Genomic DNA, 16,082 nt, shown 5'->3' on the forward strand with positions numbered 1-16,082 from the left:
ACTAAATACAGTAGTGTGGAAAACTGCAGTCGACAAGTCTTTGGTTGATGACCACAACAGCTACATTGACAGATAAATAACTGCAGAACAACTGATAGAAGCAGGTTATGCTTCTGGTTGCTGTGTTTGTATTAAATGTGCACAAAATTATGTTTTAGAGTTACAGAAACAAGTTCTTAATCTCAAGACCAAATCCATTAACTAATAAGCACCACAAATGTGTACACATTTCCAACATAAAATCTACTTACAAATGTATCAACTGATTCAGTACTGCAGAATGAAGAAGCTGCCGTTCATAAAAACCTATGAACCTATAGGTAACTTGGTGATGAAAACATACAAACTGTAAACTACACAATAATTACCATTAACAAAAAATATTGGTGAATGATATACAGTGAGAAGCATAGGTAATCTTTGGGTTCAGATTATAGTAAATACACAGATTCAGAATGCAGCAAATGTACTGACTGCTCCTCATGCAAGTACATGATGTGACATAACTTCATGCTCACCTCACACGCCGATTGCAACATGAAGTGTCATATCTAAATATTGGTGATCAATTCTGGTCAGACACTGCATCTGAAAAATGCACTCTGCACCATGAGAGGCAGGTCAGCATGCCTCTGATGGATGCCTGGTGGGCGCAGATGTACACACAAGTGGCACGGACGGGCAGAGCAGCAAGGTCAGGGGACCGCATGTGCTCCTTTCAGATTTGGACACACTAGGCATGACACGACATCTCCACCCGGAGGCACCCACAGACTATTATAGATACAGGAAAGCATGATCCGTCATGTTAAAGAAAAACTACAAATAATTGTGTTGATATGCAGAGATGATATGCGCGGGAAGTATAGCGTTGAGCAGATTTGACTAACTGGAAACCAGAAAATGATTACTAACTTTCACAACTTTTATTACATAAAGAAGATTGAGCTGTAAATATATGATACTCATCAATGTGCATTTACTGAGCTATTCATCTGTTTCATAACCATTATTAATTAACCTTTGAAAGACATTTTACTGGTCTTTGATTAAAATCAGCACATCATTTAATCCAAAATAGCTACACTAACAGCAAGACAGTATGTGTTTGTAGACTCGATTACACACTGTATACAACATTTAGTATGTAAGATTTTAATTGCAATTATTAATTAACTGATAATAATTTGCATAGCTTTGTCTGCAATTCAAAACTGATTAGAGCTACATTTAATCTAATCATGACAATAGAAAAAGCAGTCAAATTCTGTAAGAAAGAGGTACCATACATGTCTATACACTGTAATTAGTCAAGGCACGGAGTTCAGAGCTATTTTGATTGACTGGACACGGCTATGAAGCAGTAACTCATTAATGAACCACTACAAACATGAGTACACTTACGTGTGTGTGTGTGTGTGTGTGTGTGTGTGTGTGTGTGTGTGTGTGTGTGTGTGTGTGTGTGTGTGTGTGTGTGTGTGTGTGAATTGTGAGACAATCAGAGCACAAGTTGTGCTTACAGATACTGTGACTGTACACGACATTTGAAACAAAAATTACGTAGCTAAAGTCTGAGTAAGAAAAACATTGATGGCTATTAATACATCAGATTGTCTTAAAGTTTCATCTAATACATAAGTTGGACCTCCTTCCAAGAGCAGAACACCACCAGAGTACGAGAGCTACGGCTGCTGAATAATGATCATGTTTGTGTTTGTTTACATCAGGTTTACTCTTATGAGGAACACAGTATAGATCAGTTACTGCTGCTACAGTGGCAGGTTACCAAGATTTAGATGTGACTGAATGTGATGTTATAGTTGACACATGAGCGATGGGATACAGCATCTCCAAGATAGCAATGAAGTGGGGATTTTCTGGTACGACCATTTCACAAGTGTACCGTGAATATCTGGAATTTGGTAAAACATCAAATCTCTGACACTGCTGCAGCTGGAAAAAAGGTCCTGCAAGAATATGTCCAATTACGACTACAGAGAATCGTACAATGTGACTGAAGTACAACCTTTCCTCAAATTGCTGCAGATTTCAGTGCTGGGCCATCAACAAGTGTCAGTGTGCAAACCATTCAATGAAACACCAACAGTGGGCTTTAGGGGCTGAAGGCCCATTAATCTACCTTTGATGACTGCACGACACAAAGCTTTACACAGACATTGGACTGTTGATGCTTGGAAACATGTTGCCTGGTCGGACGAGTCTTGTTTCAAATTATATCAAACAGATGGACATGCACTGGTATGGAGACAACCTCATGAATCCTGCATGCCAACAGGGGACTGTCCAAGCTGGTGAAGGCTCTGTAACGGTGCGGGGCGTGTGCAGTTGGAATGATATGGGACCCCTGATGCACCTAGATACAACTCTGACAGGTGACACGTACATAAGCATCCTGTCTATTCAGCTGCCTCTATTCATGTCCATTGTGCATTCTGACAGACTTGGGCAATTAAAGCAGTATAATGCGACACCCCACACGTCCAAAATTGCTACAGAGTGGCACCAGGAACACTCTTCGCAGTTTGAACATTTCTGCTGGCCACCAAACTCCCCAGACATGAACATTATTGAACATATCTGGAATGCCTTGCAATGTGCTATTCAGAACAGACCTCCACCCTGTCATACTCATACGGATTTACAGACAGCCGCGCAGGATTCATGGTGTCAGTCCTCTCCAGCACTACTTCAGACATTAATCGAGTCCTCGCCACATTGTGCTGTGGCACTTTTGTGAGCTCGTGGGAGCCCTACAGGATATTAGGCACGTGTACCAGTTTCTTTGTCTCTTCAGTGTACATTCTACCAGAACTTCCCTAGCACATTTATTTAGATTTTTAGTACTTATATAATGGCACATTCAGATTTTTAATTGCATTTGCAAATGTTGTGAGAATAACATGAAGTCATTAAGCGATGTAGAGGCTTGGATTTTCCAGGAAGGGGTGTGCCGAGGGCTTAGGAGGATAGCAGCCACCTTATTATTTCACGCTGTTCGGGACAGACTGGAAGAGGCAAGCTCTATGATTCTCTCAGTGGAGAACTGGTTACAGACCTTCTGGTGATAGACAGTTTTGCATTGTTGGTTGAGACAGTTTGGAATATTTCGCATTAGTTTAAGGGGGAAAGGGGGGGGGGGGGCTGAGAGATATTCTGCAGAGATCACAACACAGTTTTATTTCTACCCATTGTTCAGTAGAACACTTATTTTTGCAACTGAAGGTCATTTGAACTTTGAGCTATTTGCGCCAAGTTCAGTTTTGAACTCAGTTTGCCACTGTGGACTGATTTCTTCTTCTTCGCTGATCAGCAGTTGAAATCACTGCATTGTGAGTTGATCAGATTACAGTTTATTTATGTTGGTGTTGAATTTGACTTAAATTAATTTTGGTTGTGAACACTGACTTTGTTTTCCATAAATTTTATTTATCTATTGTCATTGCCATTCATGGTATTGGGGGCTCAAGCTAAATTTCAGTTCTCTTAATTACATACTGTTTATGATGATCCTAAGAAATTTTGTGTGATAGCAAGAATAACAAAATTTATTTGTTAAACTTTGCCATCTGTAGTTGGGGTGCACTGTTTACAGTCACTGCACCTACAATCAATGTAATGTTTTTTTGTTTTTTTTTTTTTTTTGGTCAGGTGAATATAGGGTTATAAATACAAAATCAAATAGAGGTAATGCAGGAGTAGGTATAATAATGAATAAAAAAAATAGGCGTGCGGGTAAGCTACTACAAACAGCATAGTGAACGGATTATTGTGGCCAAGATAGACATGAAGCCCACGCCTACTACAGTAGTACAAGTTTATATGCCAACTAGCTCTGCAGATGATGAAGAAATTGATGAAATATATGATGAGATAAAAGAAATTATTCAGGTAGTGAAGGGAGACAAAAATTTAATATTCATGAGTGACTGGAATTCAAGTGTAGGAAAAGGGAGAGAAGGAAACATAATAGATGAATATGGATTGGGGGTAAGAAATGAAAGAGGAAGCCGTCTGGTAGAATTTTGCACAGAGCATAACTTAATCATAGCTAACACTTTGTTCAAGAATCATAAAAGAAGGTTGTATACATGGAAGAGGCCTGCAGATACGGGAAGGTTTCAGCTAGATTACATAATGGTAAGATAGAGATTTAGGAGCCAGGTTTTAAATTGTAAGACATTTCCAGGGGCAGATGTGGACTCTCACCACAATCTACTGGTTATGAACTGCAGATTAAAAATGAAGAAACTGCAAAAAGGTGGGAATTTAAGGAGATGGGACCTGGATAAACTGAAAGAACCAGAGGTTGTACAGAGTTTCAGGGAGAGCATAAGGGAACAATTGACAGGAATGGGGGAAAGAAATACAGTAGAAGAAGAATGGGTAGCTTTGAGGGATGAAGTAGTGAAGGCAGCAGAGGATAAAGTAGGTAAAAAGACGAGGGCTGCTAGAAATCCTTGGGTAACAGAAGAAATATTGAATTTAATTGATGAAAGGAGAAAATATAAAAATGCAGTAAATGAAGCAGGCAAAAAGTAATACAACCGTCTCAAAAATGAGATTGACAGGAAGTGCAAAATGGCTAAGCAGGGATGGCTAGAGGACAAATGTAAGGATGTAGAGACTTATCTCACTAAGGGTAAGATAGATACTGCCTACAGGAAAATTAAAGAGAGCTTTGGAGAAAAGAGAACCACTTGCACGAATATCAAGAGCTCAGATGGAAACCGAGTTCTAAGCAAAGAAGAGAAAGCAGAAAGGTGGAAGGAGCATATAGAGGGTCTATACAAGGGCGATGTACTTGAGGACAATATTATGGAAATGAAAGAGGATGTAGATGAAGATGAAATGGGAGATAAGATACTGTGTGAAGAGTTTGACAGAGCACTGAAAGACCTGAGTTGAAACAAGGCCCCGGGAGTAGACAACATTCCATTAGAACTACTGATGGCCTTGGGAGAACCAGTCCTGACAAAACTCTACCATCTGGTGAGCAAGATGTATGAGACAGGCAAAGTACCCTCAGACTCCAAGAAGAATGTAATAATTCCAATATCAAATAAAGCAGGTGTTGACAGATGTGAACATTACCGAACTATCAGTTTAATAAGTCACAGCTGCAAAATACTAACGCAAATTCTGTACAGACGAATGGAAAAACTGGTAGAAGCCGACCTCGGGGAAGATCAGTTTGGATTCCGTAGAAATATTGGAACACGTGAGGCAGTACTGACCTTACGACTTATCTTAGAAGAAAGATTAAGGAAAGGCAAACCTACGTTTCTAGCATTTGTAGACTTAGAGAAAGTTTTTGACAATGTTGACTGGACTACTCTCTTCCAAATTCTAAAGGTAGCAGGGAAAAAATACAGGGGGCGAAAGGCTATTTACAATTTGTACAGAAACCAGATTGCAGTTATAAGAGTCGAGGGAAATGAAAGGGAAGTAGTGGTTGGGAAGGGAGTGAGACAGGGTTGTAGCCTCTCCCGAATGTTATTCAATCTGTATATTGAGCAAGCAGTAAAGTTGATATTAAAATCCATGGAGAAGAAATAAAAACTTTGAGGTTCGCCGATGGCATTGTAATTCTGTCAGAGACAGCAAAAGACTTGGAAGAGCAGTTGAACGGAATGGACATTGTCTTGAAAGGAGGATATAAGATGAACATCAAGAAAAGCAAAACGAGGATAATGGAATGTAGTCGAATTGAGTCAGGTGACACTGAGGGAATTAGATTAGGAAATGAGACTCTTAAAGTAGTAAAGGAGTTTTGCTATTTGGGGATAACTGATGATGGTCGAAGTAGAGAGGATATAAAATGTAGACTGGCAATGGAAAGGAAAGCGTTTTTGAAGAAGAGAAAATTGTTAACATCGAGTATAGATTTAAGTGTCAGGAAGTCGTTTCTGAAAGTATTTGTATGGAGTGTAGCCATGTATGGAAGTGAAACATGGATGATAAATAGTTTGGGCAGGAAGAGAATAGAAGCCTTCGAAATGTGGTGCTACAGATGAATGCTGAAGATTAGATGGGTAGATCACATAACTAATGAGGAGGTATTGAATAGATTTGGGGAGAAGAGGAGTTTGTGGCACAACTTGACGAGAAGAAGGGACCGGTTGGTATGGCATGTTCTGAGGCATCAAGGGATCACAAATTTAGCATTGGAGGGCAGCATGGAGGGTAAAAATCGTAGAGGGAGACCAAGAGATACTCTAAGCAGATTCAGTAGGATGTAGGTTGCAGTAGGTACTGGGAGATGATGAAACTTGCACAAGATAGGATAGCATGGAGAGCTGCATCAAACCAGTCTCAGGACTGAAGACCTCAACAACAACAACAATACTGATACCTGTGATACAATGAAAAAGCTTACCTAAATATGTTGTATCCCTACATGATAGAATATGCAGAGAATTCCAACTGTATATCCTTTGTCTATATTTTTATATTATGATGTGACCTGCACCTTTAATTACAAACTCTCTAAGCAAATCATTAGAAATGCATCAACTGGAAACTCACCGAATAACAACTGATCAAGTTTGGCAGGTTCTGGCTCATGAGTGTCTGTCAGTTTTCGATTATCATCAGATGACACAGGCCCTGAAGCAGTAGTGGGAAAAGAGAGACGAGAAGGGTCCACTGACATCTGCCGGGAAAGCTGTTGCTGGCTTGCACTACTGTTCTCCTCTTTTCCAGCACCACCTGTCATCTGCAACCAATACAAAACTTAAAATTTTAATAACATAATAATGACAGTTAAGTCAAGCAATATGATGAAACATGAGAATTTGGTTTCACAACTCTGCGAAAATTAAAGTATTATAAGTGAAGGTGTATATTAAGTTCAGACAAGATTTAACAAATTTTCTGTAAACTGCAAGTAAAACAGAGTGCTTGAAGAAGTAGTACCTTGTGTACAAGGTTCAGGCCTAACGCAAAATAAGCAATTTAAAACTAATTTCAACTGGTGGTCAGTTTTATATAAAGACTTTTATATAGTCTGCTAGAATCATGATTTCTCGAACTGTTTGTTTTGAAAACAAAATTGAGGCATTCTCATGCTGCTGTATAAAGATCCAATCACCATCCAGAGAGGATCCTCAAGCAGCTGCAGCACTTAGTTCATATACATACAGCATGTGATCAAAAGTATCCAGACACCTGGCTGAAAATGACTTACAAGTTTGTGGCACCCTCCAGCAGTAATGCTGGAATTCAATATGGTGTTGGCCCACTCTTAGAGACAGCTTCCACTCTCACATGCATACTTTCAATCAGGTGCTGGAAGGTTTCTTGGGGAATGGCAGCCCATTCTTCATGGAGTGCTGCACTGAGGAGAGGTATTGATGTTTGACTGTGCGGCCTGGCATGAAGTTGGCGTTCCACAACATACCAAAAGTGTTCTACAGGGTTCAGGTCAGGAACTTGTACAGGCCAGTCCACTACAGGGATGTCATTGTCGTGTAACCACTCCGTCACAGGCCATGAATTTTGAACAGGTGCTTGATCATGTTGAAACATGCAATCACCATCCCTGAATTGCTCTTCAACAGTGGGAAGCAAGAAGGTGCTAAAACATCAATGTAGGTCTGTGATAATGCCATGCAAAACAACAGGGTGTGCAAACTTCTTCCATGAAAAACACGACCACACCATCTCCTCAAAATTTTACTGTTGGCACTACACATCAGAAACTCTGGACTAGGGATATTTAGGAGTGTGGAAATCTCACGTACAGACATACGACACAAGTGACACCTGACCATGTTTGAAGTCCATGAGTTCTGTGGAGTGCTCCATTCTGCTCTCTTGTAATGTCTAATGACTACTGACACAGAGTACCTGGCAGCAGGTGGCAGCACAATGCACATAATATGAAAAACATATTTTTTGGTGGTGTCTGGATACTTTTGATCACATAGTGTAAAGTAATTTAGTATTTTTCTACACTGCTTCTCCAAAGAAATGGAAAGTAATTGCTTATTTATCTGTTTTTAGTAGTTTTAATTAATGTTATTATACGAGTTCACCTATTTTGCCACTTTTATCATCATGTGAGCTGACTCTGTAGTGAAGATTTTATAGCTATTTTTCATTACTTTTGTTTATATTTTGTGTGTATCACAATTTTAGTCATTAGATTTATGCCATCTGTGGCACCGAAGTTGGATAATTTGATCTCTTGCTGTGTTCTTCCTCACAATTTCTCAATTACTTTTTCTTTAATTAGCATTTTTATGATCTTACACAGGTTATAGTAGGAATTGGACAGGGCCCGTATTTGCTATGTATGGAGACAAGATGAACTGGCTGCTGTTTGGAAAAACCTGGAAGCTTCATTGGCCAGTTTCCAGTAGTATCACTTGCGGCAAAAGCTGTGAGAGTTCTGATGCTGTTAGAACCCCAAGCATCTTTTGATGTGAAACATTTGACTGGCTGCAGACTGTAGCTCATATTGGCAAAAATTACACTTGTTCCCTGTGTTCTGCAGCTATCCACATCCCTGATGGTTGGCTGACGTGGTCAATCTGGCTAGCTTCACATGGATGGAGTAAGTGTGGTTGACTGTTCGGAGTGCTGTTCCCAAAAGCAGTTCCAGTTCTCTAGTTTAGGCCTAAGCTGAAGACCTAAAGCAGAAACCCAGACAATTCTCCATCAATCTCATATGTGAATTTCTCTGACTTTGTTATTAGGTGGAGATTTGTAGGGTCCTCCTCTCCATGAATCAAAATGTCACTACAGAAAAGAAGTGGCTACTTGGGTAGAAGAGTACTTGTGGAATCCACATGTTTGTACGTTAGAACCCATCCATAGGGTCAATATACACAATCAGAGAAAGATCAGCCACTTCCTCTCACAGGAAACCTTTCATCCTTGCAGTTCAAAAGGAAAAAATATTGTAGTAGTATTAGTTAATGTCAAGAGCATCAATAATCTCAGTATTAGTATTACTTTTTAATGGTATCTACAACTACATCTGTGTCTACACTCCGCAAACCACTGTGAGGTGCTTGACAGAGCATACATCCCATTGTACCAGTTACTAGGGTTTCTTCATTCACATATGGAACGAAGGAAGAATGATTGTTTAAATGCCCCTGTGCAACAGCAATTACTCTGATCTTATTCTCATGATCCCTGTGTGAGTGAGGCATAGGGAGTTACAGTATATCCCTAGAGTAATCACTTAAAGCCAGTTCTTGGAACTTTGTTAATAGACTTTCTCAGGATTGTTTATGTCTGTCTTCAAGAGTCTGTTATTTCAGTTCCTTCAGTATCTCTGTGACACTCTCTCATGGATTAATAAAACCCGTGACATTCGTGCTGCCCTTCTCTGTATACATTTAATATCCCTGTTGGTACTATTTGGTACAGGTCCCACACACTTGAGGACTATTCTAGGATTGGTCGCATGAGCGGTTTGTAAGCAATCTCTTTAGTAGACTGATTGCACTTCTCCAGTATTCTACCAATAAACCGAAGTCTACCACCTGCTTTACCCATGACTGAACCTATGTGATCATTCCATTTCATATTCCTATAAAGTGTTACAGCCAGATATTTGTATGAGTTGGCCGATTCCTACAATGTCTCATTGATATTATAATCATAGGATATTACGTTTCTTTTTATTTTGTGAAGTGTACGTTTCTGAACATTTAAAGTTAGTTGCCAATCTCTGCACCATGTTGAAATCTTATCAAGATCTAACTGACTATTTATGCACCTTCTCTCAGATAGAACTTCATTATAGATAACTGCATAATCTGCAAAAAGCCTGACTTTACTATTCATTTAGTCTGCAAGGTCATTAATATACTATATGAAGAACAGTGGTCCCAATCCACTTCCCTGCGGCACACCCGATGTCAATTCTATGTCAGACGATGACTCTCCACCCAAGATAACATGCTGTGTCATCCCTCAAGTCCTCAATCCACTCACAAATTTCACTTGATACCCCATGTGATCATACTTTTAACAATAACCATAAGTGTGATATTGAGTCAAATGCTTTCTGGAAATCAAGAAACACTACCTCTACCTGGTTCCTTGATCCAAAGCTTTCTGTGTGTCATGTGAGAAAAGTGCGAGTTGCATTTCACTTGATTGATGTTTTCGCAAACCATGCTGGTTGGCATGGAGGAGGTCATTCTGTTCAAGATACCTCATTATGTTTGAGCTCAGAATATGTTCTAAGATTCTACAACAAATCAATGTCAAGGATATAGGATGGTAGTTTTGTGGATCTCTTCTACTACCCTTCTTGTAGACAGGTGTGACCTGTGCTTTTTTCCAAGTAATGTGCACATTTTTTTTTGTTTGAGAGCCCTACGACAGATTATATTGAGAACAATGACTGACTAAACCATGAAATCAATATCGGTATAGAATCTGACAGGGATTCCAATGTGCCCTGGAGCTTTGTTCAATTTTAACAATTTCAGATGATTCTCAACACCTCCGACACTAATACTTATATCATTCATCTTCTCAGTGGCATGAGGATTAAATTGGGGAAAATCTGCTCTCTTGACAGCCAAACAAGTTTCATTCAGCATCTTTCTATCTATAGCCCTATGCTTTGTTTTACACCTATTACATAGCAATCTCTGTTTCTTTACAAGTTTCTTTACAGTGACTGTATACCCTGGAGATTCCCTCCCATTACGAACAGTTCTACTGTGTACATATCTGTCCAGTGTGTGGTCAACTATTCTTTTAAATTTGAGCCAGAGTTTCTCTACATGCTCCTGACCTGTGCTGAAAGTTACAAGTTCCTCATTGCGATAAGACATTACTGATCTTTTATCTAGTTTACTGGACATACATATCTATCTTCTTGTTTTAGTTGTTCTTTGTACTTTGTTAATCATTGTCGCCACAAATGCACTGTGGTCACTGATCCCAGTTTCAATGTGGACATCCTCAAAGTGGTCAGGTCTATTTGTTGCCATTGGATCCAATACACTGCGAGTGGGGTCCGTAACTATCTGTTCTAGGTAATTTTCACAGAAAGCATTTTGTAATGTTTCACAGGATGTCTTGCCACGCCCACCACTAACAAAACTGTGAATTTCCCAATTAACTGTTGGACGATTAAAGTCCCTACCAATGATTAGAGTGTGACAGTGGAACTTACTTCCAAGTGAACTGAAGTTTTCGGTTACATCAGGAGATGAATCGTGTGGGTGATCAAATCATCATTTTATGCCCACCCCTGATACTGAGTCTTGGCCAAACAATCTCACATGCTTCTTCAATTTCTGTCTGAGTGGATTTGAGTTTTTTGTCTACTGCGACAAATACACTACCTCCATTTCCCATTTGCCTATCCTTTTGATATACAGTTAAATATTCCTCAAAAATCTCACTGCTATCAATTACAGGTTTCAACCTGCTTTTTGTACCTAGTTTTATATGAAATTCACTGTTCTTTGTGAGCGCATCGAACTCTGGCACTTTGTTACAAATGCTTCAGCTGTTTACTATTAGAATTTTAATATTCGCTCCTGTGGGAGGCATTTCTTTCTATCTTGCACTGATACTTCTGGTTTTCTACAGCCATTGTTATCTGGATTAGATGGATAGTCGTTTGATCTAAAAAAAGCCTTCTGAGCACCCCACACACAATCAGCCACCTAAGTAGTGGCTTTTGATGTGTAGTGAACACCTGACCTATATAGGGAGACCTTACAGTTCTCAACCCTATGGCGCAAGTCCAGGAAGTCGCAGCCTATCTTGTCACAGAACTTTCGAAGTCTCTGGTTCAGTTCTGCCACTCGACTCAGAACCAAAAGGCCACAATCAGTTCTGGGGACAATGCTACAAATTGTGAGCTTCATTGAAACTCCATGCACAAGGCTGGTCTTCTCAACCTTCTCTGCCAGAAGCTGGAATGAGCCAAGAATGACTTTGGAGCCCCGACGGCAGGCATCATTTTTTCCGATGTGCACCATGATCTGCAGTTGGTTGCACTCTTTTCACTCAATGGCTGCTGGAACAACCCCTTCAACATGTTGAATGAGGCTGCCAGGCATACACACTGAGTGCACCTGGTATCCTTTCTTGTCCCTTGCTGCCATTTCCCTAAGGGGTACCATCGTTCACTGTACGTTTGAATTGCCGACAATTAATAGACCACTACCCTTTAATGCTCACATAATGTTAGCAACAGAAAGGCAGCTGAAACCATAAGTGAATAGTAGAAAAATAAATTTCACCAACCACATTGGAGGACTGCTTCGGAAATAACTTTGAAAACATTGTAAGTTTCCTGATCACACTATAACAACATGGGGTGATTTCAATTTGCCAGCTAAAGAACAGGAGAGTTGTGCCATTAAAACTGAAGCCAAAGTTGTGTGGAATTGTTGCCAATAGCTTGTGTGAAAATTATTTTGAGGAGATAGATAAGCAATGTGTGAGGGCAATTTCAGACTCCCTAGTAACTTACAGACTCCAACTTTTTGAATACATTAATGCAGTGGAAGGGAAAATTGATCATAAGGCTATTATAGCATCAATGACTATACATATTACATGGAATAATAAATATGATAGCAAAATATTTTTGTTCAGCAAGAGTGAATGGAAACAAACTGCAAAGTATCTGAGTAGTCAATATGACTCCTGAGGAAGAACATCAAAGAGCACAACAGAATAAAATTATAAAGTATTGTACAATAAGTCTTAGAGTAGTATCTTCCAAGAAAGTTTTCAAGGGATGGAAAGGCTGCACTGTTGTTCACTCCTTGGTTTAGAAAGTTACTATAAAAGAAAAGAGAGCTTCATCATAATTTATGTAACAACAACAGCTTAACAAAACCAAAATAAGCATTAGGAAAGAAATGCAAGAAGCATTCCGTTGATATGGTAGTAAAAATCAGTCAGCCTATCTGACTTTAAGTTATAAGGATTTTCATCTTTTGTAAAGTTGGAGAGCAGATGGAAATCATTCACTCTGTCACTCAGTGATCATACTGGCACTAAAACTGAAGACGACAGAGAGAAGGCCAATATGCTGAACTTAGTGTCTCAATTTTTTCACTGCTGAAGAGCATAATACAAATCATCCTTTCAATCACTGCATAAATGCAAAAAAGTATGTCACTGCTGAACAAAAGGTAAATGAAAGGACTGGAAAGGACTGAATGAAACACATGTGAGATACTACACAGATAATCTACACGAACTTGCTCCCCCACAAGCAGCAGTTCTTTGTGGTTTGCTGGAGCAATAAAGGGTACCAAGCAACTGTAGAAAAGCACATGCCATTCCCATGTTCAAACAAGGTCATCAGACAGATACACAAAACTATAGGTCTGTAGTGCTGATGTCAGTGTGTTATAGAATTACGGAAAATGTTTTATGCTAATGCATTATGACCTTTTTGGCTAGCAAAAAGTATCCTCCACAGCAATCAAAATGGACTTAGAGAGAGAGAGAGAGAGAGAGAGAGAGAGAGAGAGAGAGAGAGAGAGAGAGAGAGAGAGAGACAGAGAGAGAGATCTTGTGAAACTCATGGCACCCAGGTTCCTGCAACATTCCACAACTTCCAGAAGGCATTTGATAGTTATGCATTGTTGTTTTGTGCACAAAATACAAGCTTACCAAGCATCAGACCAGAGTTTTGACTGAATCCAGGACTTGCTAGAAGATAGAAATTCACGTGATGCTTTTAACAGGACAAAACCAAAGATGCAAATATAATTTCTTGAGTATTCTAAGGTAATTTCTTGAGTATTCTAAGGTAGGGTTAAAGGGCTGTACGTGCTTCCAAGACACATAAATGAATTAGTGGATAAAGGTTGAAGCTCCAAGAGGCTACTCACAGAAGATCAAGTTTTTCATAGAAAGGTTACAATGCCGGAGAGCAGTGACCAATTGTAGGAAAACCTGCAGAGGAATGACAACTGATGCAAGGACTAGCAGTTGACACATAATGTAATGTACTGCACATAACTAGGAAGAGAGATCCATTACTGATTAATTACACTATTTTTGACAGATTGCTATTTACCAGTTGTTTATTTATTTAAACAGAGTAATTGTCCAGTGTGACCTAAAGAAGAATGACTAAGGAATGAGTAAACAAAATAAACAACAGGAAAACCAGATGCTAGGCTGAGTTTCATAGAAAAAATCTTAAGTGAACGTAATTCATTCACAAAAGAAGTGCCTTACAATTCACTTGTCACCTGATGCTTGAGTATTGCACATCTGTGCAGGATTCTTACCCAGTTGAATTAATAGAAAATTTAGAGAAGAACCAATAAGGAGTGGCATATTTTGTCACAGGATAATTTAGTTAGTTGATCATCTCCATAAATACTCATGCACTAACTCCAGTGGCAGATGCTAAAAGAGAAGCACTGTGATATTATCTCCTACCACATGCATCTTGCAAAATGACCATGGCATGAAAATCAGAGCTCATATTAAGGTTTACTGGCAGTCATTCTTCCCATGCACTTTCTGGAAAAGTAAAGGGAAGGGGGGAACAGATAGTGGTACCAGCAGTACTCAACATCACACACTGTATTGTGGCTAGTGGAATATAATTGGTCATATACTCAAATTTGTTTATGGATATATTTCACATAGTGAAATTTAACAGTGTTTGGTCTACTCTGTCTTCTTTACAAGTTCCATTACAACCAGCAACATACTGTACCACATTAGTGCCAAATCACCACACAGGTCATTGATAAGAGATTGGCCTTTGTTGCCAGGTGGGAAGCAGTAGCCTCAGAAAATTGTGGAAACATTTATTCAGTCATGCTAAAGTCAAACTGTTACCAGATCATTCCAGTAGTAGTTCATTTTTTGTCATTAAATAACTCCCAGCAAGTGACAAGTTATGGTGTAAAGTCAAGCACCAGCATGCCAGTTGGGAATGATAGAGAAGACATGGCTGTGAGAAGACATCAGCCAATTGCATGCATGCTGACTGACCCCTCTCCAGGACGACAGTTGATAATAGGTGAAGAGGACATAAGTGCCACAACCGACTGGTGACAGACAGTTCAATAGCAGCATCAACTGTAGTTATTTCGCTTATACTCACTAAGTATCACAGACTTTAGGTTGTTTATAACGAAGAAGATTGCTTATTTTGTATGTCACCCTTGCTTGCAACACTTCTGTGTAATTGTCAAAGTTAAGTATTGTCATTTAATTTTTTGAAATAAAACTCATTAATATGATTTGTTTGAATGTTTGTCTAGCAAACCTAGTAAGCAGGCTTACCGGTCTTACCGCTACTGAACACTACCTCTCCCGACGTCCTTCAGGCTCCAAACCCAGTATCTCATTCCTCATGCATCTTACTAACTTTATCCTAACCCACCACTACTTCTCATTTGAAAGGAAGGTGTATAAACAAACCTGCAGCACAGCAATGGGCACCAACATGGCACCCACCTATGCCAATCTTTTTGTGGCCCATGTAGAGGAGACCTTTCTAGCCTTCCCCAATCTAGTTCTGGTTCATTGATATCTTCATGATCTGGACCCAGGGCCAAGACACCCTATCTTCATTCCTTCACAATCCCAACACCTTCTCTCCCATTCACTTCAGATGGTCCTCCTCAACTCAATGAGCCACTTTCCTAGATGCTGACATCCTCTCTGACGGCTCCATCTGCACCTCTGTCCACATTAAACCCACCAACCACCAACAGAACCAGCATTTTGACAGCAGTCATCCCTTTCATTGCAAAAGATCCCTTCCATATAGTCTTGCTACCTGGGGACGGCGTATCTGCAGTGACAAAAACTTACTTGCTCAGTATGCCGAGAGTCTCACCAAGGCCTTCGCAGGCAGGCATTATCCCCCAGACCTAGTCTGCAAACAGACCTCTGGTGCCATTTCCCCTCATGACCCCTTGATCTCCCAGTACCACCCCAGACTTGAACAACTGAAACACACCCTTCACCACGGCTTTGATTATTTGTCATTGTGCCCTGAAATGAGGGAAATCCTACACGAGATACTTCTTTCCCCTCCTAAACTGGCGTTCCGTCACCCACCCAATCTCCACAACATCCTA

General features: G+C 39.8%; 1 protein-coding gene across 2 annotated transcripts in view; it reads right to left on the minus strand.

The window, feature by feature from the left end:
- Positions 1-16,082, minus strand: part of LOC126334970 (tuberin) — a 315,576-nt gene that overhangs the window by 113,142 nt on the left and 186,352 nt on the right. For both annotated transcript variants that reach the window (XM_049997757.1, XM_049997758.1), the window contains exon 19: positions 6,547-6,736. In XM_049997757.1, the coding sequence (XP_049853714.1) occupies positions 6,547-6,736 (190 nt within the window). The remainder of the gene's footprint in view (positions 1-6,546; positions 6,737-16,082) is intronic.

This window comes from Schistocerca gregaria, chromosome 2 (assembly GCF_023897955.1).
Source record: "Schistocerca gregaria isolate iqSchGreg1 chromosome 2, iqSchGreg1.2, whole genome shotgun sequence".
In the NCBI taxonomy this organism is placed as follows: Eukaryota; Metazoa; Arthropoda; class Insecta; order Orthoptera; family Acrididae; genus Schistocerca; species Schistocerca gregaria.